At 66.9% G+C, this 22,670-nt stretch overlaps 11 protein-coding genes across 11 annotated transcripts; 5 read left to right on the top strand and 6 right to left on the bottom strand.

Annotated features, from left to right (window-relative positions):
- Positions 1-15: 15 nt before the first annotated feature.
- Positions 16-1,215, bottom strand: JCM10292_002430 (uncharacterized protein; the record flags this gene model as incomplete). Its single annotated transcript, XM_076652961.1, has 1 exon — positions 16-1,215. The coding sequence occupies one exon, from the start codon at positions 1,213-1,215 to the stop codon at positions 16-18; it is 1,200 nt and encodes a 399-aa protein (XP_076501497.1).
- A 269-nt stretch (positions 1,216-1,484) lies between these two features.
- JCM10292_002429 (uncharacterized protein) lies at positions 1,485-4,005 on the top strand (the record flags this gene model as incomplete). The annotated part of the gene is made up of 5 exons (XM_076652960.1): positions 1,485-2,437; positions 2,500-2,583; positions 2,647-2,747; positions 2,806-3,611; positions 3,679-4,005. 5 exons carry the CDS (start codon positions 1,485-1,487, stop codon positions 4,003-4,005), a joined length of 2,271 nt encoding a protein of 756 aa, XP_076501496.1.
- Positions 4,006-4,207: 202 nt separating this feature from the next.
- JCM10292_002428 (uncharacterized protein) lies at positions 4,208-5,884 on the bottom strand (the record flags this gene model as incomplete). Its single annotated transcript, XM_076652959.1, has 8 exons — positions 4,208-4,263; positions 4,374-4,958; positions 5,017-5,100; positions 5,164-5,210; positions 5,265-5,380; positions 5,445-5,580; positions 5,673-5,770; positions 5,843-5,884. 8 exons carry the CDS (start codon positions 5,882-5,884, stop codon positions 4,208-4,210), a joined length of 1,164 nt encoding a protein of 387 aa, XP_076501495.1.
- Positions 5,885-6,115: 231 nt separating this feature from the next.
- Positions 6,116-8,549, top strand: JCM10292_002427 (uncharacterized protein; the record flags this gene model as incomplete). The annotated part of the gene is made up of 12 exons (XM_076652958.1): positions 6,116-6,369; positions 6,454-6,476; positions 6,539-6,547; positions 6,639-6,706; positions 6,801-6,911; positions 6,979-7,115; positions 7,194-7,508; positions 7,568-7,625; positions 7,691-7,890; positions 7,948-8,094; positions 8,160-8,267; positions 8,363-8,549. 12 exons carry the CDS (start codon positions 6,116-6,118, stop codon positions 8,547-8,549), a joined length of 1,617 nt encoding a protein of 538 aa, XP_076501494.1.
- Positions 8,550-8,830: 281 nt separating this feature from the next.
- On the bottom strand, positions 8,831-10,046 carry JCM10292_002426 (uncharacterized protein; the record flags this gene model as incomplete). The annotated part of the gene is made up of 2 exons (XM_076652957.1): positions 8,831-9,691; positions 9,768-10,046. 2 exons carry the CDS (start codon positions 10,044-10,046, stop codon positions 8,831-8,833), a joined length of 1,140 nt encoding a protein of 379 aa, XP_076501493.1.
- Positions 10,047-11,859: 1,813 nt separating this feature from the next.
- On the top strand, positions 11,860-12,904 carry PNC1 (nicotinamidase; the record flags this gene model as incomplete). The annotated part of the gene is made up of 4 exons (XM_076652956.1): positions 11,860-12,012; positions 12,109-12,339; positions 12,475-12,568; positions 12,645-12,904. The coding sequence occupies 4 exons, from the start codon at positions 11,860-11,862 to the stop codon at positions 12,902-12,904; spliced, it is 738 nt and encodes a 245-aa protein (XP_076501492.1).
- Positions 12,905-13,268: 364 nt separating this feature from the next.
- On the bottom strand, positions 13,269-14,336 carry JCM10292_002424 (cornichon family protein; the record flags this gene model as incomplete). Its single annotated transcript, XM_076652955.1, has 9 exons — positions 13,269-13,292; positions 13,370-13,406; positions 13,479-13,503; positions 13,576-13,643; positions 13,715-13,827; positions 13,895-13,931; positions 13,997-14,028; positions 14,120-14,191; positions 14,334-14,336. The coding sequence occupies 9 exons, from the start codon at positions 14,334-14,336 to the stop codon at positions 13,269-13,271; spliced, it is 411 nt and encodes a 136-aa protein (XP_076501491.1).
- Positions 14,337-14,480: 144 nt separating this feature from the next.
- Positions 14,481-15,704, top strand: JCM10292_002423 (SAP18 family protein; the record flags this gene model as incomplete). Its single annotated transcript, XM_076652954.1, has 4 exons — positions 14,481-14,525; positions 14,611-15,166; positions 15,254-15,462; positions 15,552-15,704. The coding sequence occupies 4 exons, from the start codon at positions 14,481-14,483 to the stop codon at positions 15,702-15,704; spliced, it is 963 nt and encodes a 320-aa protein (XP_076501490.1).
- A 201-nt stretch (positions 15,705-15,905) lies between these two features.
- Positions 15,906-18,857, bottom strand: SEC18 (AAA family ATPase SEC18; the record flags this gene model as incomplete). Its single annotated transcript, XM_076652953.1, has 7 exons — positions 15,906-16,253; positions 16,321-16,400; positions 16,479-16,761; positions 16,832-17,434; positions 17,516-17,688; positions 17,775-17,932; positions 18,019-18,857. The coding sequence occupies 7 exons, from the start codon at positions 18,855-18,857 to the stop codon at positions 15,906-15,908; spliced, it is 2,484 nt and encodes an 827-aa protein (XP_076501489.1).
- A 321-nt stretch (positions 18,858-19,178) lies between these two features.
- JCM10292_002421 (uncharacterized protein) lies at positions 19,179-22,012 on the top strand (the record flags this gene model as incomplete). Its single annotated transcript, XM_076652952.1, has 2 exons — positions 19,179-19,896; positions 19,965-22,012. The coding sequence occupies 2 exons, from the start codon at positions 19,179-19,181 to the stop codon at positions 22,010-22,012; spliced, it is 2,766 nt and encodes a 921-aa protein (XP_076501488.1).
- Positions 22,013-22,289: 277 nt separating this feature from the next.
- JCM10292_002420 (uncharacterized protein) lies at positions 22,290-22,501 on the bottom strand (the record flags this gene model as incomplete). Its single annotated transcript, XM_076652951.1, has 1 exon — positions 22,290-22,501. A coding segment is annotated over one exon (212 nt), but the record flags the coding sequence as incomplete, so codon positions are not given.
- Between the last annotated feature and the right edge of the window lie 169 nt (positions 22,502-22,670).

Raw genomic sequence — 22,670 nt, 5'->3', positions numbered from 1 at the left:
CCCCCCCCCCTCTGCTCAGTAGTAATCGATGCAGTACTCGGTGATCCCCCTCGCACGGCACCACTTGCTCACCGCCGGGTCCGAGTCGTCCTCGCGCGTGCCGCCAAGGCAAGACGCGTCGCGCTCGCGGCTGTCGATGTCGAGATTGTGGCCGAGCGCGCAAAGGCGAACTTGTGGCGCGCCGAGCTCGAGCGTCTCGACGTGGCGAAGTTTGAGCGGGAAGACGATGCCGAGCTTCTTGAGCGAGGCGGGGAGAGCGCGGCCAAAGGCGGAACTCGAAAGAACGTCGTCAAGCTCGGGGAGATCGGACATGCGGGATTTGATCTCGAGCGACTGAAGCGTGTTGCGCTGGGTCAGGCTCGAGAGCGCCGCGCAGAGATGCGGTAACGCTTCCTGCGGACTCATGCGGGGATGGCCGTCGCGAGAGTTCATGAGCTGAAGGTGAAGCTCGAGGGAGCGGAGCGAGGTGAAGACGCTGAAGTCGCGCAAGAGACGCGGGTCGAAGGGCATGTCAAGCGTGACGAGCGAGTCGAGCGAGCAGGTGAAGAGGGCATTGATGGCGGCGGACTGGATCGTGAAGAACATGCTCTGTAGGCGCAGGAACTTGAGGCGGAAGGGTGGCTCGCAACCGGCCGGCGGGGCACAGCCAGAAGAGGCAATGTCCTCGTCATCGCTCAGGCAGGTGAGACGCTTGAGCCCGGGCTGGAAGGCAAGCATATCCCAAACCTCGGCGTCAAGTGCGACGCCGTGTAGCTCGCGCAAGTGAGGGCGGTGCAAATGGAGGACCGGTGTGTAGTTAGCAGACCACCACTCGATGCTCGAGACGGCGTTGATGTGCGGGCACGCCCCCAGCGCGAGGGAGAGCAGGTCTTCTGGTGTAGCTGAGTCGCGATGAGCAGCTGGCGAGTCTATGGGCTCGAACATGAACGAAAAGCTGAACTCCACATGGCGGACGAGGTCGACGAGGGTCGAGTTGGCGACGACGTGGAGGACCTGAGCTTCGCTTGCGGGCGCGACCAGCACGCGATCGGGTTCGGGGCCGTAGGGCGTGTCTTCGATGACGATGTCGAGCGTATGGTAGAGGCGTTGGCGAGCGAGCGAGAGCAAGTCGCGCGAGGCGAGGCAGAGTCGGGCATAGTCGGCGTCGGTCAAGTCGGCGTCGCTCAGGATGTCATCCAGAAGCTCTCTTGGCAGTGCTGGTGACATTGTCTGCATCCCGCGCGAGCAGGGGCGGGCAGGAATAGGCATGAGGATGTGCAAGCTGATGAGGAGAGAACGAGACGAGTGCACGGCGTGGGCCATTCGTTCGAGCGGTGAAGTAGTTTCGTACGAGTCTGTACCAGCAACCGAGCAGCTCGACCGGACCTCTGAGCCGAGCGAGCCGAGTTGCACGAGGACGAGCCTCCGCCCGGTTCAATGACGGCCTTCCCTCGAACCACTCCGCCCCTCTCGCTCGAGCGGGCGAGCGAGTGAGCGCACGAGACATGCCTCGAGGCGACCCGGAAGCCCCGCCGCTCCCGCTCGTCCAGGAAGCCGACGATGCCGCGCTCGCGGAAGAGGCAGCCCGACACCTCGCTTCCGTCCGCTCCGCACACCTCACGAAGCACCGAGGGAAGCACGCACCGCAGACCGAGGTCATCGGCGAATCGGCTGCGCTCACCGCCGCTGTCAAGGAGGAGCAGGACGAGGTCGACGACGACTGGTTCCAGCTGCCCGACGAGCTGAAGCGCCGCACCGTGCGCCTGCGGATCGGCAATGTGCCCAAGAAGGCCGGGAACCGCATCCTCAAGACGGTGCGGCGCAAAGGCAGGAGGGGCGCGCCGGACATCGTCGTCGAAGCGGACCCGGACGAGGCGTTCGAGGCAGAAGACGACCACGATGCTCGTCCCGAGGGCACGACAGACCCGTCGGGCTCGTCCTTCTTCGGCGACACGCCTCTGCACGCCTCGCCGAACGCGTCCGCCGAATCGCTCGAGCTCCCGCCCGTCGCACGCACGTCTTCGCGCGTCTCCAACACCTCGACTTTCCGCCCCGGCTTCTCTCAGCTCACTGCCCTTCCGACCCTCTCTGAACTGCGCACCGTCGACTCTGCCTCGTCTTCCTCTCCCTCAGGCTCGGTCTACTCCCCTCCGCCAGCCGACACCCCAACGCGCACGCTCACCATCGACGACTCGTTCACCGCCGGCGCCCTTCCGCGGCGCGACACGCTTCTGAGCATGAAGAACCTCAAGCGACAGAAGCACCGTATGCACCTCCCAGGGCGCAAACACCTCCCGGGGCAGAAGAAGCGCGCGGCAGCGGCGGCAGAGAAGCAGGCGCTGGCGGCAGGTGATGTCGACTTGGACGAAGCGGTCGCGCGAGCACTCAAGGAGCGCGGGATCCTCGCCGATGAGGATGTCAAGGTCGAATGCGACGTGCTATACGAGCATCAGCGAGGGTCAGTTTCCGTTCTCCCGGGCACGTCCGTCTCGTCGCTTACATAGCCATGTGCGCCCGCAGGCTCGTCGTCTTTGGCTTGCCGCGCTTCTCGAGCAACGCGCTCTTCCAGGTCGACCCGCCGCAATGGTGCGACGAGGCACTGCGGTGCGTTCCTTCCTCTCAAGGCCGATCTTGAAGGCTCCAACTGACCAGCGTCATGGAGCGCAGTCCGAGCCCTTTCACGCCACACAACTACCCCTGCCCGCCGTACTGGCGGTGGCGAGATAGCGAGTTCATGGTCGACATGGGCGGCGACAAGGACGAAGAGGGTGCGTCCTGACCGCTCACCGAACTACGCCTTTCGCGCCTGACAAGTTCTTCCCGCAGGCTGGTCTTACGCGATTCGCTTCCGCTCCCGGTACTGGCGCGGCGAGGCCATCACGATGCGCTCGTTCGTCCGCCGACGCCGCTGGGTGCGCACGCGCGTCTATCGCCCTCAGCCGCTCCTTCCGTCGTCGTCCGCTGCTTCGCGCTACACTGCGCCCGAGTCGGATGCGTCATCCGGAGCGATTGATGTGACGACAGGACAAGCCGGCGGCGGTGCGGCCGCGGCGTGCTCGACCGATGTTCACGACCTCGCTTCTGCATGCGCGGCGCTCCCGCTCGACGACGAGCGGCGCGCGACGCTCCTGTCCGAGTCGCGCTCCGCAGCCGCCTACGCCGTCGGCGAGGTCGACCCGCGCAACCCGTTCATCTCGTACCGGCGGATCAAGGCCGAGGCGGCCGCGACGCTCGACCTGAGCGCTGGGCGCGCGAGCTCGCACGAGCCCGTGTGGCGCGCGGCCGTGCGCGAGATCAACTACTGCCGCGTCGGCGGCGTGATGCGGGCGCATGCGCGGATCGACCGGCAGCGCCTCGAGCTGTTTCGCTTGTGGCTCGGCGCAAGGGACGAGAAGGGCCGGCGCGCGGTCGCAGGGCTCGGAGCGGGCGGGACGGACCGTCAGAGGGCTGCCAACGTGCGCATGGACGCGGTCGAGGGGCCGCACAAGTCCGCTTCGGAGCAGGGCGGGAAGGCAATTGCCGCGGCCGCCAAGGTCGTGCAGAGCAAGGAGAAGACCGAGGTGTGGGACGCGATCGAGGGCGAGGAGAACAAGCCCGAGCCGGACGACGTATGGGACGTGATCGAGGCCCGCGTGCGTCTCTCGTGCTTGCTTCCTTTCAGGTCTACCCGTATTGACGGGCGCATGCGTTGTTTCACAGCTCGACGACATTCTCCACATGTTCGAGTACCACCAGACGCGCCTCCTCTTTCTCCAGCTCATCCTGTCGCTGCATCCGGTGCACGACGCCACGCATCGCTACGCCGGGCACGACGCGCCGAGCACCGTCCAGCGCGGCAGGCTCGAACGCAGCTTGAGCGAGCGGCTCGACTTTTACGGCGAGGTCGAGCGCCTGGCGCACGAGTATGGCGCACAGGGCGGATGGATCAAGGAGGAGAAGGACGCGAGCGCTGTTGCAGAGGGCGGCGGTGGCGGAGACGAGGGCAAGGCGCGGGAGCGGCGCAAGGGGAAGAAGCGGGCGCCCTAGTCCGTCCCAGGCTCCGTACATACAGAGAGATGTTGTTGTACATCTTGGTTGGTCAGATCCCATTCTGCCTTGCTTGCGGCTCGCTGGGAAAGCAGGCTGGTTCAAGGAAACGGAAGAAGCGACTTGCGAAGCAGACAAGCTAGAAGAACCAAAAGACTGGTAGATATCGTCTTCAACATTGCAATACCGCACACAGAAGCTCCTAGTCCGAGTCCGATCCGTCGGATGCGACGTCGGATTCCGACCCGGAGTCGATCGCTGCCAAGGCGAGAAGAGCATGTGAGCAGGCCGTCTTGACTAGGAATTCACGCCATGCAGGAGTTGCGCTGGAGTCGTCCGCGCCAAGCCGGGAGACGTCAAGAACGCACCTGCAGCCACGCCCTTGCGGCCGGCCGGCATCGCCTTCCTCGGCGCCTTCTGCGGCCCTCCAGGCGAGCTCGCGGCGCCTGCACCGTTCGTGGCCCCCGCCGTGGACCCGTCTGCCCTTCGCGGCACCTTCTGACCCGGCTGCTGCTGCTGCGCTTGTAAGGGCGGACGCGCAGCGGGCGCGTGCTGCACCTCCACGTCCGAATCCTCCGAGTCGCTGTCCGGCCGGTCCGAGTGCAGTTGCTGCTGGGACGTCGGCTGCTTGGGTACCTGCAGCGGAGGTGTCGAGGCGTGTGCGAGCGGGTGAGGCGGGCGCTTCGAGCCGGGCGACTTGGCTGCGAGGCCGTATCCTGGCGGGAGGCCGGCAGCAGAGCCGGGCAGCGACGCGCGCGCCTGCATTGGTGGAGCCTGGAGACCGTTCGCAGGTAGCTGAGCTTGCGGGAGAGCGGCGGTGTTGGGGATGGGCGGATACAGAGCGGACGGTGAGGAGTTGGGAGAGGAGGGAAGGGACATCGTCTTGGACAAGGGATGCGAGCCGATATGAGGCGGGAGGAACTGAGGCGTGCCAAGCGGGGCAGCCGGAGCAACTGTGCACACTGTAGTGAGCCAGTCATTCTCCGTGAAAATCGACGAGACGCGACTGACGAGGTGCAGGCTTGGGTTTCTTCGGCTTGGGCTGGCCACCCGCGGGAGAAGCGGTTGCCGAGTGCTTGATGCCGTTTGACTTGGCTGTAGCGAATGTATGTGAGCGCTTCGACCAAGAGCCTAGCGAGATCAAACGAGACGAACCACCCGAGTCGGTATCCGAGCCGTGCGAGCTGGCGACAGAGCCCGTCCGACTGCAAAGACGACGTTAGCGCACGTCTTTGGCGCTCGCAAATTTCAGAGAGCACCTGTTCGCGCCGCTCGCTTTGCCGTTGGCAGCTGCGGCTCGCCGTTCTGCTCCTCGTCGTGAGCCGGTCAAGCCCATGCAGCCGCTCAGGTGACTCGCATAGCGCGGCGCAGCAATCTGCAGACTCGTGCAAGTCAGCACAGCACCCACAGGGAAGAACAGAGCGCACGAGACGACGCACCTGCCTCTGGCACACCAGACACTCGAACAGGCCCTCGTCCTTCTTGGTCGGACTCGGTCCTGCCCCTGATCCGTTGAGCACGACGGGCGCGCCGAGGTGCACGTCCGTGAGCCCATTCAGTCCCGCTGCTCGCGCCCTGCAGAAACGCCAGTCCGCCTCGTCAGTTCGCTCATCTTCATCGACGTCTCGTCCCTCATCCGTCGCAGAGTGTGTCGCTCAAGGACTCACGCGGCAGCGCGGCTCCGCCGTAGCCCAGCTAGGCGGTGCTCCTCGATAGCCACGTCGAGCACGAGCTCGTGCAGGATCTCGCTCGTCAGGCTCGTCGCCTGTGGGGCTCGAAACTCGTCGCGGTCAGCTCGAGGACGGCAGAGACGGCGAGCGCGGCTCTTTGCACGCACGATTGAGGCGGTTGTTGCCGCGTCTGGCGGTGCAGCTGGCATGTTGCGGCCTGTCGAGTGCTCGAGGCCCTCGCTGAGCTCGCGACACTTGGCGCACCGCGCGCTCCCCTTCCGCCCGCAAACTCCGCGCTCTCGCTGGTCACTTCGCGGGCCCTTTTTTGGCTCGCGCAAGTTGACTTGCGCTCATCGCTCAAGCCGGAGCTTGTCCAACGCTGTTTTGCTTCCTACTGCTCGCTCCGTTCCAGCCAGCCTTTCGACTTTGCTCAAAGCGACATGTCGTCGCCTTCTCACGCGCAAGCAGGCGCAGCTGTCGACAACGCTGCTGTCTTCCCCACACCTCCTTCCCCACGCTCGCAAGGCAGCGCTTTGCTCGTCGACACGGCGCGCAAGGAGTCCTATGCGCAAGATGCAGAGTCCGTCGCGGCTGATTCCGCTGCCGACGGCTTTACCTGGACCGAAAACGAGGAGCGTCGCATGGTGCGCCGCACCGACCGGCACCTCATGCCGCTGCTCTGGGTTCTCTTCATGTACGTCGACGTTAGATGATGACTCTCGTTCCACAAGCAGGCCTGCCGTCGCATGAGGCTGACCCTGCGCCTTGTTCACCACAGGCTTTCCTTCCTTGATCGCTCAAGTGCGTCCCTCTTGCACCGCTTCGTGTATGAACATGTACTGACACCTTGGCTGCCTCTGCAGACATCGGCAGTGAGTTGCTTTGCACGCCATCATCCTCGACTGAAACGTCGGACCGGTCGACCGGATCCCTGTGAACGGGCCTGACACTCTGGTCACGCAGACGCCAAGACGGCCGGCATGGTCAAAGACCTGAATATGAGCGACGACCAGTACCAGTGGCTCCTAACGGTCCGTCCCTTCCCTTGAAAGCGCCTCGCCGCAATCTCGCGCGTTCATCGGAGCTGCATGCTGACGGCTTGCGCTCATTGTCCCGCGGCCTCAGATCTTCTACATTGGCTATGTTTGTGGCCAGCCTACCATGCTCTTGTGGAAAGTTGTGCCGCCGCATGTCCTTGTGACCGTCTTGACGCTTTGCTGGGGTTCATTCGCTCTTGTGCGTTATTCTCGCAAATGGTTTGCGCACCCACTCCATGCACCAGGACTGACTTTCTTCCGCACAGCTCCAAGCCGCCGCCAAATGGGAGGGCCTGATGGTCCTTCGCCTCCTGCTCGGATTCGCCGAGACGGCTTTCGCACCTGGCGTGACTTTCTATCTTTCGTTCTTCTACAACCGCCGCGAAATTGGGTTCCGGCAAGGGTACGTTCTCGAAACGGTTTCGACAGGTTCGCGCGGGGCTCGATCCGCACGCACAGACTGATCCACCGACCTTTGCAGTCTGTACTTCGGCGCCGCTGCGATCGCGTCGTGCTACGCTGGCGCTCTGGCATATGGTATCTCGCACATCCAGCACGCCGCCGTCCCGAGCTGGAAACTCCTCTTCCTGATCGAGGGCGCACCGACCATCCCGATGGCGCTCGTCGCGTGGTTCTTCCTTCCCGACCGCGCGAGCAAGGCGCATTTCCTGTCCGACCGGGAGCGCGAGATTGCGCGGCGCAGGACGGACAGGAGCGGGAAGAGCGGTAGGGAGGGAGGGCTCAAGCTGAGCAAGGTGGGCGAGGGCTTGCGCGACCCAAAGGCGTACATCACGGCGTGCGTGGGTCTCCTTACTTGCGAAATATTCCTGACGCTGACGTCTGGCTTCTGCGCAGCCTGATCTACTTTAGTGCCAACGTCTCCTACTCGAGCCTGCCCGTCTTCCTGCCCACCGTGCGGCCACCTTCATTCCTCTAGTTGCTGACGTGGAGCGTGCTGAGGCCTCAGATCTGCTGCAGATTCTCGAGGAGATGGGCTTCTCGTCGATCCGCGCTCAAGGCCTGTCGGCGCCTCCCTATCTCGCCTCGTTCATTGTGATCGTCTCCGTGTGCTTCATCACCGACCGCATCGGCGACCGCACAATCTTCATCATCCCGCTCGCGCTGCTTGGCGGAGCGGGATACCTCATCCTGGCCCTCGCGACCCTGACCGGTGTTCGGTTCGTCGTCTTCCAGCGAAAGGTGCTCGCAGGCGCAGCTGACAGCGCCCCTTGCAGCTACTTCGCCATCTTCCTCTGCGCAACGGGCATCTTCCCCGTCATCGGCCTCACGCTCCCGCTCACGGCTTCACTCACGCCGGACGACTCGAAGCGAGGCGCAAGTTTCCTCCTGCTTAACCTCCTCGGGCAATGTGGGCCGTTCCTGTGCGGCCGATTTCTGCAATCCTCAATCGTTGCTATGAGTACTGATGCGGTAGCTTGTTCTGCAGCGGTACGCGGCTGTACCCAGCGGATGAAGGCCCCTACTACGTCAAGGGCATGTCAATCGCCTGCGCCTTCATGTTCTTCGTCGCGCTACTCGCCCTCGCGCTGCGCCTGTGCGTACCACGCCCCACTTCAAGACACGCCCTGCGCCGTGACGTGACGTGACGCACAAAGCACGCTGACCGGACTCAACTGCATGTGCGCGCAGCCTTCTCATTCGCGAGAACCGCCGCCGCGATGCCCTGTACGGTTACGTCAACCCGAAAGCGCAAGACTCGTACGGCGCGGGCCAAGAGGCAGCGAGCGCGAAGGCGGCGTATGCTGCGGAGGAGGCTGTCGGCCGAGGGGACGAGAGCGACGAGGGGGCCGAGAGGACTTGGCGGTACCTCCTTTGAGCACTGTCAAGAGTTCGGCAATTCGACGGAAGGCCCTTGCGCATTCGAAGACATGAGGAGAGCGTGCTGCGGCTTAGGAACTCTCACAGCATAAAAGTGACGAGATGAGGCAAAGCGCACGTTGCTGCTTCAAAGAGTAGATGGCCTGGAAGCCGCTAATGACACAGGAGAGGGGCGAGACTACGACGGTTTCAAGATCGACAACAACCGTGACTGCGCAACAGAAAGGACAAATGGAGTAGGTACAGCGCCTGGGGCAGGGTGCGGCGGACTTGGCCGCCTCACTCGGCATTGACGGCGACGACAGCAGGTGCCGGGATGACGGCACCGCGCACGTCGCTCGTCGCCGCCATCGCGCTCGGCTGCCAGCTGGGCGAGAACGCCGCGGTCGACTCGCTCGCGTGGAGCAGGAGCGCGAGCTTGTTGCGCGGCGTCGCGGCGGCCGAGCTGGGCGACTCGCTGCCGTGCGGGTCCTCCGGGACGGGCGCGAGGTTGGGCGAGACGGACGCGCCGGTCGCGGTCGAAGACGGCGCGGGCGTGGGCGGAGCCGCAGCAGCACCCGACGAGGCAGGAGGGGCGGCAGCGGCGCGCAGGATGCCCGTGTGACGGCCGGGGACGATCTGCGGCGGCGAGTGTCGGCGCCCAGTCGTGGTGGTCGTCGCCGCCGGCGGTGACAGTGACGTGCGGGCGGCGGGCGCGAGCGGGCGGTGCGTGTACGACGGCGACGGCGGGAGGTAGCCCGGCTGCTGCTGGTTCGACTCGCACTTGCGACGAAGGGCGGCCATGACGTCGGCGTGCGAGGGCTTCTGGCCAGGCGCGAGGAGCGAGTCGCTGCCGTTGAGCGCGAGCGACATCTTGGCCCGTTTCGAGCGCGTGCTGTCGGTCGAGGCGGTCGACGACGCGTCGCTCGGGGCCCGGGGACGCTTGGCGCCCGGCTGCTGGCCAGGCATGACAGGGAGCGGCTCGGACGGCGGCGACAGGGGCGAGTAGGGCGCCGCGGCGGCCTTCTGCTGCTGCGCCTGCTGCTGCTGGAGCTGGGCGATCTGCAGCATGTACTGCTGGTACTGCATGTACTGCCACATGACGACGGCGTTGGCCTGCTGCATCTGCTCGGCGCGCAACTTGTCGAGCGCCGCGAGGCGCTACACGAGGCATCATGGGACAGATGGTCAGCTTTCTTGGCGAAGATGGAGAAGGCCAGTCTGTTTCACGACGCACCTCGTCCTCGGCCGTCTTGGCCTTTACGAGGAGCTTGAGCAGCTCGGCATCCTCCTTGCCGTCCTTGCGGTACGCGGCGAGGATGTCGGAGAGCGAGGGCGAGAGGAGAGCGGAAGCGTCTTCGGCGTTCGACGGCTTCGCTGTGACTGCCTCCTTTGCGACGTCGGCGCTGCTGGCAGCGGCCTTCTCGGCAGCTGCAGGCGCCCTGTCGTCGACCGTCGCTGCTGCAGGCGCTGGTGCGGGCGCTGGCGTCGGCGCTGACGATGCCACGGCGGCCATTCGGGGAGGGCTATCTTAGGGTGTCGACGGGGGGAAGGCGAGTGCGATGCGAGAGTCGTGCTGGGGTCGCGCAAGGGTCCGGCGAGCGAGCAGCAGCGAGAGACAAGCAGTAGGGGATGAGGAGAAGGAAGCAAAGCCACGCAGGACGCAGCACAGGGTCCATTCCAAGGCGCCAGGAAAGAGCACGCAGAGGCGAAGACTTGGCGCGGTGCGGAGTGCCTGATCCAATCGGGGCGTACGCGCGACACTTATATATAGACGCTCGAGCCATCGACTTCCACGGTCTCCCAGATGCTGCGCCTGGCTTCTGCTTGAGCAGCTTGAGTGTGTGCCAGCGTCACAAGCGCTCCGGCTTGTCGCTTGCGCGGAGGGACGGCGAGGAGATAGCAAGCCGGCGACGAGGACAGGTGGCCCGGGCCCAGATCTCGCGCCGGCTCCTTCCCTTCCGGCCAGGTTCTCGTCGATTGCCCCGAAGTTCGACGAGCCAAAATCAGGAGACTCGCCTTGGCTGCTTGCGTCGGCCGCGTTCTTTCGCTGCTGAGCAGCCACACCGTGCCCGCTTGCGCTCTCCGAACTGTTGAGCGCTGCATCAGATCAGACGGGGCAAGCAGCCTTCGGGTGCACTGCTTGCGCAGAGAATCGTCGACAGCGAAAGCCCGCTGACGGGCGGAACGCCGGGCGCCGCCCAGCGCTTCGGACAAGCACGACTCTCCTCCCATCTTTCCACTCGCTCGCAGTCATATGCTCAGAAAGTCCCGCCCTTTGTCCTCTCTGCACATTGCACGCCCTGCTGCGGCAGCAAAGAGGCATGGGGCTCTTCGATAGAAGAGAATTGGAACGCGGAATGTCAAGACGCTCCGAGACTGGGCATCCTCGATCGCTGCCCAGCACCGTGCACAAAAGCTCACTCGTACGCCCTGCCTTGGCATGGAGCGTACGAGGGGCCCTGCCTGTCCGAGGCAGGTGCACAAGCCCGAGTCGAACTTCGGCCTCCGCCCGATGCTCGACGCATCTCGACGCCGAGGGTTGCTCGGGACGTCAGCCAGCTGGTGCATGGCTTCGGCCGACGGACATCGGCGCAACAGCTGCAGCTTAAGGCGCACGCACGGCTTCTTGCGTCGCAGCAATCGCTGCGTCCGTGATCGCGACGCCGCCGTGCGCCAAGACCCCCTCGACTTCGCCTGCTGCCGTCCTGCATCGACCAGTCCCGCCCGCTGCGTCCGCCTTGACGAGCGCACGTTGCCTCGGCGACTCTGGCCTGCGCCTCGCGTGCGCGCTGCACCGTCTCCATCGTATGAACCCTCGCCCGACCTCGACGCCTGCAATCCCCTCAGCGAAACCATCGTGGAACGGCATGTGCCGTCCCGCCCTCCGGCGTACAGCTCCAAAGGCACTTTTGCAGTCGCCCGAGGTTCTCGCATGCGGCGCTGAGCCGTCAGGGAGGCGGGGAACGCTCGGAGAGATGAGAACGAGGAGAGCTGGAAGCGCGGTCGGCGAAACAGAGTGGGGCAGCGAGCGCAGCAAGAGACGCAACAAGAGAGCCGCAAAATTCATCCCGCAGACGTACAGCAGCCCTCGTGGCGAAGAGACATGCGCGAGCAGAGTCGTCGCTACGAGAGAGACGAAAGCGAGCTTGCTCTGCTCCTCATCGTGCGCGAGGCTCTGGCCATATCGCCGAGAAGGCTTGGATACAGAAACAGAGTGCCCGCTCTGTCAGAACAGCCGCTACCTGCCTGCCGTCGCTCTCTCGCCTCACTCCCCCACATCTCCCCATCGGCGCCCTCTCTCCGCTCGCCCACTCTCGAGATCGACCATGCGCCGCGCGTTGCTGCTCGTCGACGTCCAGTACGACTTTCTCCCGCCCGACGGCGCGCTCGCAGTCGAGGGTGGCGACGGGATCCTCGAACGAGCGGTGTACCCTCTCTTGGACGACGAGCAGGGGTGGGACCTCGTCGTTGCGTCGCAGGTGCGTGCAGCAAGTGACCACAAACCTGCTTCTGTTGACTGCTTTCAGCGCGCGGCAGACTGACACGCTCTCCTTGCTCGACTGCCGCTCGCACAGGACTTCCACCCGCCGCACCACATCTCGTTCGCCTCGCGCCACGCCCTCCCGCCCTTCTCCTCCACCGTCGTCGTGCGTGACCCGCGCACAGGACGGGACAAAGAGCAGGAGCTGTGGCCGGACCACTGCGTGCAGGGGACGCGCGGGTGCGAGATCGAGGAGGGCGTGCGCGCGAGGATGGACCGGCTGAGGCAGAGCATGGGCGAGGGCGCGGTCGCCGTCGTGCAGAAGGTGCGTGTCCCGCAAGAAGTTGACAGCCGCCGCGTTCGGCGGCTCTTTGACACGGCGCAACCGCTTCCTTCCTCTCTCCCACGTGAACCATCGGGCCGTGGGACTGACCTGACGCGGCTCGGCGTCGTCCTGCAGGGCACCGACCTCGACCTCGACGCCTACTCGGCCTTCTCCCCTCGGCTCTCGCACCCTCCATCCCTCCCCGCCCCGCTCACACAGCTCCTCCTCGGTACGCCCCCCTCCCTCTCCCGCATCCCTTCCTCGCGCTCTTCTCGCTCACCCGCTCAACTCGCGGGCGCACTCAGACAGAGGGATCGAGCAGCTCGTCGTGTGCGGCCTCGCGACCGATTTCTGCGTGCGGCAGACGGTCCTCTCTGCGCTCTCGCCCTTCGCGCCCCGTTCCCCCTCGGAAAAGGCACCGTGGGAGGTCCTCGTCGTGCGCGACGGGTGCGCGGCGGTCGATGCGCGGCGCGGGGACGAGGTGCTGCGCGAGTTGGAGGAGCAGGGCGCACGGGTGGTTCGCGTGGAGGCGCTACTGGCGCCGAGGGGGCACGGGCAGTCGTGAAAGGACGAGGGCGCGGCGAGGGGGCTCGGGGGTGGCAGTAGCGGGGCAATGCACACTGGGTGCGAACGTGCCATCGTGAGGCGGGCGAGAGCGGGACTGTGCAGACGCGACTCGCTTTTTGCGCACGAGGCAGCACCCTCTCGCGCAACCGGGCCCCACGTCTCTCGGCAGGTAGACGAAGGAGAGAGCGAGAGAGAGAGAGAGAGAGAGAGAGAGAGAGAGAGAAAGGTATATTCATCGTCGGTGACTAATCCTACGACTTTGAGGGCATCGGGAAAAGTGGGCGGCGAGCGTCGCGCTCGCTGCAGGTGGGCACCCCACGAATCGGCGTCGGCGGGCTTTGGCGCTGTCGAGGCGAGCGACCTTAGTCCTCGGCGACGAGCGCGAGCTGTTTAGCGTGCGAGAAGAACGAGCGGGTCAGTGGCGGGCCCAGCACGAGGAAGGGGCCGAGGAGGGGAGACGCACGATCATGCGGTACAGTGCGTAGAAGAAGAAGATGAGGCTGCGTTGCAGGACGTGCGAAGTCAGTACGGCGTAGGCAGTGGAAGAAGGGTGCGACGGAGGAAAGACGCACTAGAAGCCAAGCTTGAAGAACGACTCTGCGGCGCGAGGAATACGAGAATCGGGGGGTCAGCACGCGCTGGACTCGCTCCGGATTCGAGTGAACGCACCCTTCTTGTGCTGCCCGAGCGTGCGGAAGATTTCTGTCGCGTCGTACATGTGGTTGCGATTGACGACTCTGCACGCGGTCCCGTCAGCCGAGTTTGGACCAGCATAAGAGCGTGCGACGCCGAGGGAGGAAAACCGCACTTGTTGACGTTGTAGGCGAGCAAGGGTGCGTTGAGGAGGAACGAGATGACTTGGAACGAGAGGAGGAAGCACACGGTCAAGAAGGCGTGTGCGATCATTTCGGGGAGGACAAACTGCGCGGGGGTTGCGGGCGAGACGTCAGTGTGCACCTATGGGGAAGCGTGAGAGTGGGGTGCGGACTTGGTTGAGCTTGTTGCAGAGGTCGATCGGGTTGAGGCTGCAGGTGGAGCGAGATTAGCGGGTGGTGCACTTCAAGGGTGGGACGTGGGAAGGGGAGCGCACTAGTCGCATTCGAGGTCGGAGAACATGATGATCTGCACGGCGTGGTCGCGTGGCGCGAGTGGGTGCGAGAGGGTGAGCGGGAAGGGGCGTCACGAGCAAAGGGAGAGAGAGGGGGAGACGGACAAAGAAGACCGAGGTAAAGAGGAGGGCGGCCGAGAGGATGACGGCAAAGAGGTAGAGCCACGCTTCGCCCGACTGGAGCGCGGGGGCGCGGGTGCGACGGCAGCAGCATGGCGAGGTGCAGAGGAGGACGAGGAGGGGGAGGGAGAGGAGGGCGGGAGAGGACGCGGTCAGTGGGTTGCTTCTGTGGGGCAGTGTGTGGCTCTGCGATGCTCACCATGATTGCACTTGCTTCGACTGACGGGTTGACTGCGAGCACGAGGACCGCCGTCGCCCCGCTCCACCTCGTCGTCGTCGCCTTCTCTCTCTCGCCCGCTTGCCCCTGTTGCGAGCGAACGAGTGCCCACGCACGCTCTCAATCGCCATGCAGCGCTACCCGCCTCGCTCCGGCCCGCCCCGCCCCCCGCGCGTCGACCGCTCAAAGGCCCGTCTCCCCTCCCTCTCCTCCCACAGACCGAGACTGACACCGTGCACCCGCGCACCCGCGCACACAGACCTGCCCCTCGCTCGTGCGCGTGTTCGTCAAGACGGGCGCGCACCACCCCGACTCTGCCTTCTCGCACGCCCACCTCCCGACCCACGACGAGCTCCAGCTCTTCACCTGGCGCGACTCGACCCTCCGCGAGATCCTCCTCCTCGCCCGCGACGCCCTCCCCTCGCTCGCGGCCCCCTCGCCCGCCGCCCCCGCCGCCGCCTCGACCGCGCGCTACTCGCTCCGCCTCGTCTACTACGACCCCGACTCGTCCTCCTACAAGTCGTCCGACCTCGCGACCATCCCCGCGCGCGACCTCGCCCTCGCCGCGTCCGACCTCCCCGCCTCGTCCCGCCTCGACCGCACCCTCGCCGACGCAAAGTTCGTCCCCGGCGACTTTCTCGCCCTCGCCCACCTCGGCGCCGACGGTCCCGCGCCCCCCGCGCCCGCAGCCGCAGCGCACGGCGCCAACGGCGTCGGCGTCGCGCGAGCGGGCGCGGCGCCGTTTGGCATTCGCGGAGCGGCGCGCGGTGCAGGGCCCCAGTTCGCACCCCTCCACCAGGGCAGTGGTGGCGCAGGTGCCAGTGCAGGGCGGCCTCACGGCGGGCCAGGCGGGCCGCCAGGCCCTGGAGCACGCCGCCCGTCCGATACCTGGGCACCTGCAGGTCCGCGCGGAGGCGGAGGCGCGCCCGGGGGACCAGGAGCAGGACCGCGCGGAGGGTATGGCCCGCGCGGAGGAGCAGGGGCGGGAGGACCGCCGCCGATGGATCAGGGCTGGGGCAACGGGCCGAGGGGAGCGAGGACGAGCGGCGGTGGTGGTGGTGGGGCGGGATACCCGCCGCCATCGCAGGGCAGGTTCGACGACCGCGACAGGGTGCGTTGCGCGCTTTCTCCTCTGTCCGACTCTCGCCGGCTTTCGGCTCGACGAGTACTGACTTGAGAGTTGCGACCATCGCATCACAGCCGCCGCACCAGCGCCGCCGCTCTTCGCGCTCGCGCTCGCCCGTCCGCGGTCCGCCTGCCAACGGCCGCGACCGTGACCGCCCCCGGTCGCGCTCGCCTCCTCCGCCGGCACGACGGAGGCGCGACAGTGACGATGCGGCGACGAGGGATTAAGGGCCGTCTTGGGCACGGCGCGGGCAGCGGGCGGGACGAAAGGGACGCTTCAGTGCGAGGTGAGCGAGACGAGAGACGGCTCTCGCATGTGATTGTAAACAGGGTCTATACGGCCGTTACAGCACACCGAGGACGGAAGAGAGAGAGGAAGCGAGTGGGTATCTACACGACGAGGCAAGGAAGAGGAGGAGGAGGACGGCCTCAGAGGCGCATGGCGACGAGTTCGGTCACGAGTTTCTCGACCGCGTGGCCCTCGTCCTGCCTGCACATCTCGACGACGCTCAGCAGCCTCTTCACACCGACGGCCCACCGCGCCTCGTCGCCCTCTCCGACGCCCACCTGCGCCTGCTCGAGCATCGCGAGCGCGCGGTCGACCTCGCCCGCGGCGGGGTCGCGCGGGAAGAGCTCTACGCTCTGCAGCACGCGCCGCAGCTGCGCGAGCGTCGTCAAAGCGGGCACGCGCAAAGAGGTCGCAAAGGCGTCCATGGCGTCCATCTCGGAGAGCATGGCGCGGTTCGACGTCGTCGAGAGGATCAGGAGGCGGCGGCCCTGTCGGGTGCGCGCCGCGTGCGGGTCAGTACGACAGAGCGAGGGAGGGAGGGCCCCGCGGACGCACCTTGGGCGGGCGCTTGTTGAGGAGGACCATGAGCGCCTGGAGGACGCCGTTCGAGAAGCGCGGGCCGATCGGGACCCAGTCTGTGTGTGCGTGCACACGCGACCAGAGTCAGTACGGTGCGTGGAGTGACGACACAGGAAGAAGAGGGGCGAGCGCACCGAGGATGCGCTCGATGCCGTCGACGACAATGACGCTGAGCGGGCTCTTGTACGAGTCGCTAAAGACCTTGTACAGGTGCTGCACCTTTTGCGCCTCGCTGAACCCGACCATGTTTTCCGCGCTGACGAGCTTGATAAACGGGAACCCGCTCGCGAGCGCCATCGTCGCTGCGAGCGCCGTCTTGCCCGACCCGGGGGGCCCGTGCAGGAGGACCGAGACGAGCGGAGTGCGCTGCGAGGTGCGCACTTGCTCGACAAAGAGCTGCCCGTCGCGGAGGAGGCTCTGCGGGGTGCCGGATCGCCGAGAATGTCAGTCGAGATTTCCGGGCAAGGAGCAAGCGGGGGAAACGCACGTCGACGTGCGGGTCAAAGTGGATGATGCCGTTCTGGAGCACGGCCTGGAGCTCCTCCTCGTTGACGCCAAACGCGGGCTGCACCTCGTCGAGCGCGTTCATAAAGTCCTCGCGCGAGACCTTCATCTGGTCAATGTCGTCGCTCAGCGCCGCGAGCGTCCCGACCTTGACGTGGCGGTTAAAGGCGAAACTGGTCGCGCTCTTGACGAGGCCGCCAATCTCTGCGCCGGAAAAGTTCTTGGTCAGGCTCGCGAGCTCGCCGAGGTCGACGTCCGGAGCCATGACGCCGTTCTCGCGCATCTTGTGCGTGTGGATCGTGAGGATCTGCACGCGCCCGTGCTCGTCGGGGAGCGAGATCTCGATGTGCACCTCGAGGCGGCCGGGGCGGAGGAGCGCCTCGTCGATCATGTCCATGCGGTTCGTCATGCCGATGAGGAGGATGTTGTTGAGCTGGTCGACGCCGTCCATCTTGGACAGGAGCTGGTTGACGACGCTGTCGCCGACGCCCGTCCCGTTGTTGGTCGACCCGCGCTGCTTGCAGATGGCGTCGAGCTCGTCAAAGATGATGATGTGCAGGCCCGACTCGTCGCCCTTCTCCTTGTACTGCGAAGCGCCGCGGCACTCGTCAGCAAGATGCCCGAAGCGAGTTGGGACTCCCAAGCGAGTGAGTCGCTCGAGACACACCTCCTTCTCGGCGTCGCCAAAGAGCTTTCGGATGTTCTCCTCGCTCTGCCCGACAAACTTGTTGAGGATCTCGGGCCCGTTGACGACCTTTGGTTCGCGCGCGTTGAGCATCTTGCCAATCTGGCGCGCCATGAGCGTCTTGCCCGTCCCCGGCGGGCCGTACAGGAGGATGCCTGCGCGCACGCACACACGCCAAGTCAGTGTCTCGCCTCACACACACACGAGGAAGAGGAAGAGAGGGAAAGCCCGCGGGACGCACCCTTGACGTGTTGGATCCCGAGCTTGTCGACGAGTCCCGGGGGAAAGATGCGGCTCGCGAACGCGCGGCGAAAGATTGCGGAAAACTCTGCGTCGAGGCCGCCGATGCCCATGTCTTCAAACTTGAAGTTGGGCGCGAGGATCGCATTCGGAGGGGGCCTGCGTGGTCGGGGTGGGGGTGCGCGCGTGGGTGGTGAGTGTCGTGCGATCGCGGGTCAAGAGAGGAGGGAAGAGGAGGTGCGCACTTTTTCGCGCTCGACTTGATCTTGATGGAACTCGCGGGGTCCTTGACAAAGTTGATCTCGGTCTGGCTCGTGACGATTCCGGTGCGCGCGGCGGGAGCACTGCCAGCTCCGCCCTTGGAGTCGAGCGCGAGGCTCGCGAGGCCGGTGACGGTCGCGCGGAGGTTCTGACCGTGAAAGTCAAAGACGAGGGGCTGGCCGACCGAGACGACGAGGCCGTCGTAGGCGCGCTGGAAGACGGCCTGGAGCTCGTCGGCCGAGTACTGGGCGCCGGGCGGGGCGTTCTTCTCGAACCAGAACGCGACCTCGAGGTCGAGGGCGGCGAGGTAGATGTCGGATCCGAGGGACTGGGGGTCAAAGGGCTCGACGTCGACGACGTCGCCGCTCTGGCTGAGGCCGACAAACTGGCGGACGAGGCGGGAGGCGCCGACTGCGCCCTGGGGGATGGCCGGGTCGAAGAGGGTGGCGTAGAGGAAGGCGCCCTTGATGCGGACGTAGGGGACGCCGTGCCAGTCGTGCTCGTTGACGACGATGCGGTTGGCGAGGGCGTGGGATGCGCTCGGGGCCTCTACGACGCGGAAGCGGCCGCCTTGCGCGTGTCCGTGTCCTTGAGCGGGTGCGGGTGCTCGTGGCGGTGCAGGGGATGCTGGCTGGCGGTACGAGGGCGGGGGCTGGGGTGCGCTGCGGGGCTGGTCTTGGTACGAGTGCGGGTAGCCCTGCTGCGCCTGGTAGTGCTCGTGGGCGGGGCGCGAGTACGAGGGCGGGACGGCGGCATGGCGCGGGGGCGGGGTGGGCTGGTGGGCGGGCTGCGGCTGCGGGTCTGAGCGGGAGAACCAGCTCATCCTGGCTCAAGTAGACTGGTCAAGGAGAGCGGCGGGCGAAGGGGGAGAGGGCGGAGGTGGAGCCGCTGGTCGCAGTCTCCGCGTCTCGGGCGCAACTCTCGCTTTCCGCCGTGGTACGAGTGCGGCCAGTCTGCGCGGGGCGAGCAGGGAGCACTCAGCGACGCACTTCACCCTCGCGACGGCTCGACCCGCTCTCTCGAGCCACCCCCCTCTCGCTCCCCTCGTCCTCATCACTCCGTCTCGGCACCTGTCGACATCGCACATCCGAGGCACGCAGAGCACGCGGGCTAGGCGCCAGGCGTAGTACACGCACCGCCCATCATGGACGACCTCGACCCCGCCGCCCTCGACCCGCTCACCACCGCCGCCTCCGCCCCCTCGGACCCGCTCGCCGCCCTCGGCAGCCTCGCCAACTCGACCCTCGTCGCCCCCATCGTCGCCCAGGTCGGCCGCGAAGTCGACCTCCAGGCCTGCCGCCTCCTCGGCCCCGTCGGCCTCGTCGCCCAGGCCACCATGGGCGCCATCGTCCTCGGCGGCCTCGTCCTCAAGCGCATGCGCGAGCACCCGCGCCGCCGCTGGACCACCTGGCTCGCCGACGTCTCGAAGCAGGTCGTCGGCCAGGCCTTCGTCCACCTCGCCAACGTCGCCATCTCGGCCCTCGTCGCGAGCCACACGGCCGACAACCCCTGCAGCCTCTACGCCTGCCAGATCCTCCTCGACACGACCCTCGGCGTCCTCCTCCTCTACTACCTCGTCCCGCTCTCGACCCACCTCGTCCGCACCCACGCCGCCCGCCCCGACTACGACCCGGGCCACTACGGCGTCCCCTTCTCGCTCGCGCGCTGGGCCGAGCAGGCCGCCGCCTACGTCGCGTGCCTCGCCGCCATGAAGGCCGTCGTCGTCCTCCTCATGGCCCTCGTGCCCGCCCTCGAAGACGCCGTGTCGGCTTCTCTGAGCTGGATCAGCTCGGAGCAGGTCCAGGTCGTCGTCGCCATGCTCGGCCTCCCGCTCGTCATGAACCTCTTCCAGTTTGTCATGGGTGCGCCGCCGCGCCCCGTCCCCTCTTCTCATCGCACCGCACTGACCCGCTCCCCTTTCGCCGCGCAGTCGACTCGTTCCTCAAGTCCAAGAACCCGCACTCGCCCTCGCTCCTCGCCGGGCCCGGCGGCGCCCTCGACTCGACCGACGAAGAGGCCCTCCGCCGCGGCTTCCTCGAGGACGACGGCGACGCGCACTCGGACGACGACGACGACGACGAGGGAGGGGAGTCGCCGCGTGTGAGGCGGCGCGGGCGGGGCACGCCCGGAGAGGACAGCGGGTATGTCGACAACGACGACGACGAGCGCGATTACGACGGCGACGCCAAGCCGCCGCCGCCGCCGCCAACACTGCGGAAAAAGGCAGAAGAGCGCGGCTTGCTCGATGCAGACGATGGGGACGACGCGGCGGCCCTCGGCGGCGGTGGTGCGCACCATGCGCAGTCTCGCGCGGCGCACTCGTACCCGCCTTCTTCAGGTGGCGTCGCTGCTGCGCGGCGGCGCTCGATGGACGCGGGCGCAGGAGGAGCCGCCGATGCAGAGGAGGAAGACGAGTGGGGCGCAGAGTGGGACGGCGATTCGGACGCGGGCTCGTCAGCGGGAGCGGGGCCGCGCTCGTCTACGCCCGCAGCGTCCGCACCCGCAGCTGCCGCGGCGGCGACCGTGGTTGCGCGCGCCCCCTCGCCCGCGCCGACCACCACCTCGTCGTCCCTCCCGCCCTACTCGGCGCTCCCTCCTGCCTCTTCCTCCGCCGGTGCGCGAGTCGCCGTCCCCCTCACGGCGGTCGCACCCCTCGCCGCTGCGGCGACGCGACCGCCCACGCGGGCCGAGGAGGTCTCCACGCCGCGTGCTTCGGAGGAGGAGAACGCCGACGAGTGGGGGTTCGACGCGTCCGAGCCCGAGGCGGAGCACGACGACGAGGCACCTGCGCCCGCGCCCGCGCCCGCAATTGCAGGTGCGGCGGCGGGACTGGATTTGACGCCTGCTGCGAGTGACTGGGGCTTTGAGAGCCCTGCGATCCCGCCCTCGGCGGCACAAACGCCTGCGCTCCCGCCCTTTGCGAGTGGGACGCCAGAGCTGGACGATGTGGCGGAGGCGGAGGAGGGACAGGGAGGGGAGGGGGACGAGTGGGGATTCGAGGGGCACGATGTCGAGGACGGGGAGGTGGAGGGCACAGCAGCGACGGCGGTGACAGGAGGGGCAGAAGGAGGGGATGCCTTGCGCGAAGGCGCACCGACCGAGCAGGGCCAAGACGAGGTCGTCGCATCACCACTACCACCGCCGCCGCAACAGCAGCCCTCACTGGTCGAGGCTGCCGACGCCCCGCCGCCGACATCTGCTCCTGTTCCTGCGCCCTCCTCTCCTCCTCCTCCGCCGCCGTCGCCTCCTTCCGCATCCGAAGCCACCACGCCGCAAGTCGCAGCAGAGGTGGATCAGGAGGAGGAGAAGGAGGGCGCACCGCCTGTCGATGCGAGCGCAGCACCAGCCGAGTCGGCGAGCGACGAGCCTGCACCCGTCGCACCGGCAGAGCCGGAGGCGACTGGCGAGAGTGAAGGCGGCGGCGCGGGCGCGGGAGAGGAGGACGATTGGGGCTTTGGCGCGGACGAGGGCGAGGCGGGGGACGAGGCGCCAGACGCGGACGCGATGGACCAGATGAGCGCTCCTCCCGCGGCTCCTGCTGCCGAGCCGACACCCGTCGAGACGGTCGCCCAGCCCGCTCCGGCGCCCGCCTCGCCGCCCGCTCCGCCCTCTCCGCCTGTACTCGCTCTCTCTCCCTCTCGCTCTCGCTCTCCCTCTCCCTCTCCGGTCCCTGCCGCCCGCGCCTCGGACGCACCACACCCCGACGAGGAGGAGGAGGACGACGACGACGACTGGGGGTTCGACGACTCGCCCTCGCTGACGCACACGGCCGCGCCGACGCTGCTCCCCTCGCGGCTCCTCCAGCACCAGCAGGAGGCGAGCGAGAAACCCGCCGTGGCAGCGGCGGTGGTCGACCTCAAGTCGCCGCAGCCCGAGGACGGGGGCGAGATCGAGTGGGACGAGAAGCTCGCGGCGGTCGAGGAGGTGCACGGGGACCAGGGGGCGGAGAAGCGCGAGGTCGTCGAGAGCTTGATCTGATTTCTTGGTTTGGTAGACGAGAGGAGCGCTTTCGACTTCGTGCGTGTTGTAGCATCACCGACGAGGGGTGGTATGTAAAGGGCCCGCCCGCAGGCATCAATCAGCAGCTGTTCTTCCGCGAGCAGTCGCTGCGACGCAAGAGCTGGCTCTTGCTCTGGCTTGCACGCACGCGCCTCGACTCTCTCGCAAGAACAGCGCCCTCTTCCCTCCGTACCCCAAAGTCCGCCCTCGCGAACGCGCCGCGCGTTGCACGAACAAGCCAGAAGGGGACGGACGGCTACTTGAAGTTCCCCTGCTGCCTCTTCTTGAACCGCTGCATCGCCATCTCATCCGTCGCCGTCTCCCTCCTCCCGCCCCCTCCCCCTCCTCGGGGCTTGCGCAGCTCATAGTCCGGATCCGCATGCGACGGGTCCGCCGCCGCCGCAGCTGCGGCGCGCGCGCGCGCGAGCGCGTCCGTGTCCGACTCGAGCGCGCGGCGATGCCGATAGACTGCGCGTCCACATCACCTTCATCAGTCCATTGCGCGCTCGCGAAAGAAGTAAGGGCGAGGGAGAGGGGGGGGGGGGGGGGGGCCCCCCCCGCGGGGGGGGGGGGGGGGAACAGCGGGCCCCGGGGGCGGGGGCCCCCCCCGGGTTGGGGGCGGGGCCCCGGCCCGTGG

This window comes from Rhodotorula paludigena (assembly GCF_050403205.1).
Source record: "Rhodotorula paludigena JCM10292 DNA, Rt_paludigena_JCM10292v1_ctg106, whole genome shotgun sequence".
NCBI lineage: Eukaryota > Fungi > Basidiomycota > Microbotryomycetes > Sporidiobolales > Sporidiobolaceae > Rhodotorula > Rhodotorula paludigena.
The sequence above is the reverse complement of the archived record's forward strand: the minus strand, read 5'-3'. Positions and strand labels throughout refer to the sequence as shown.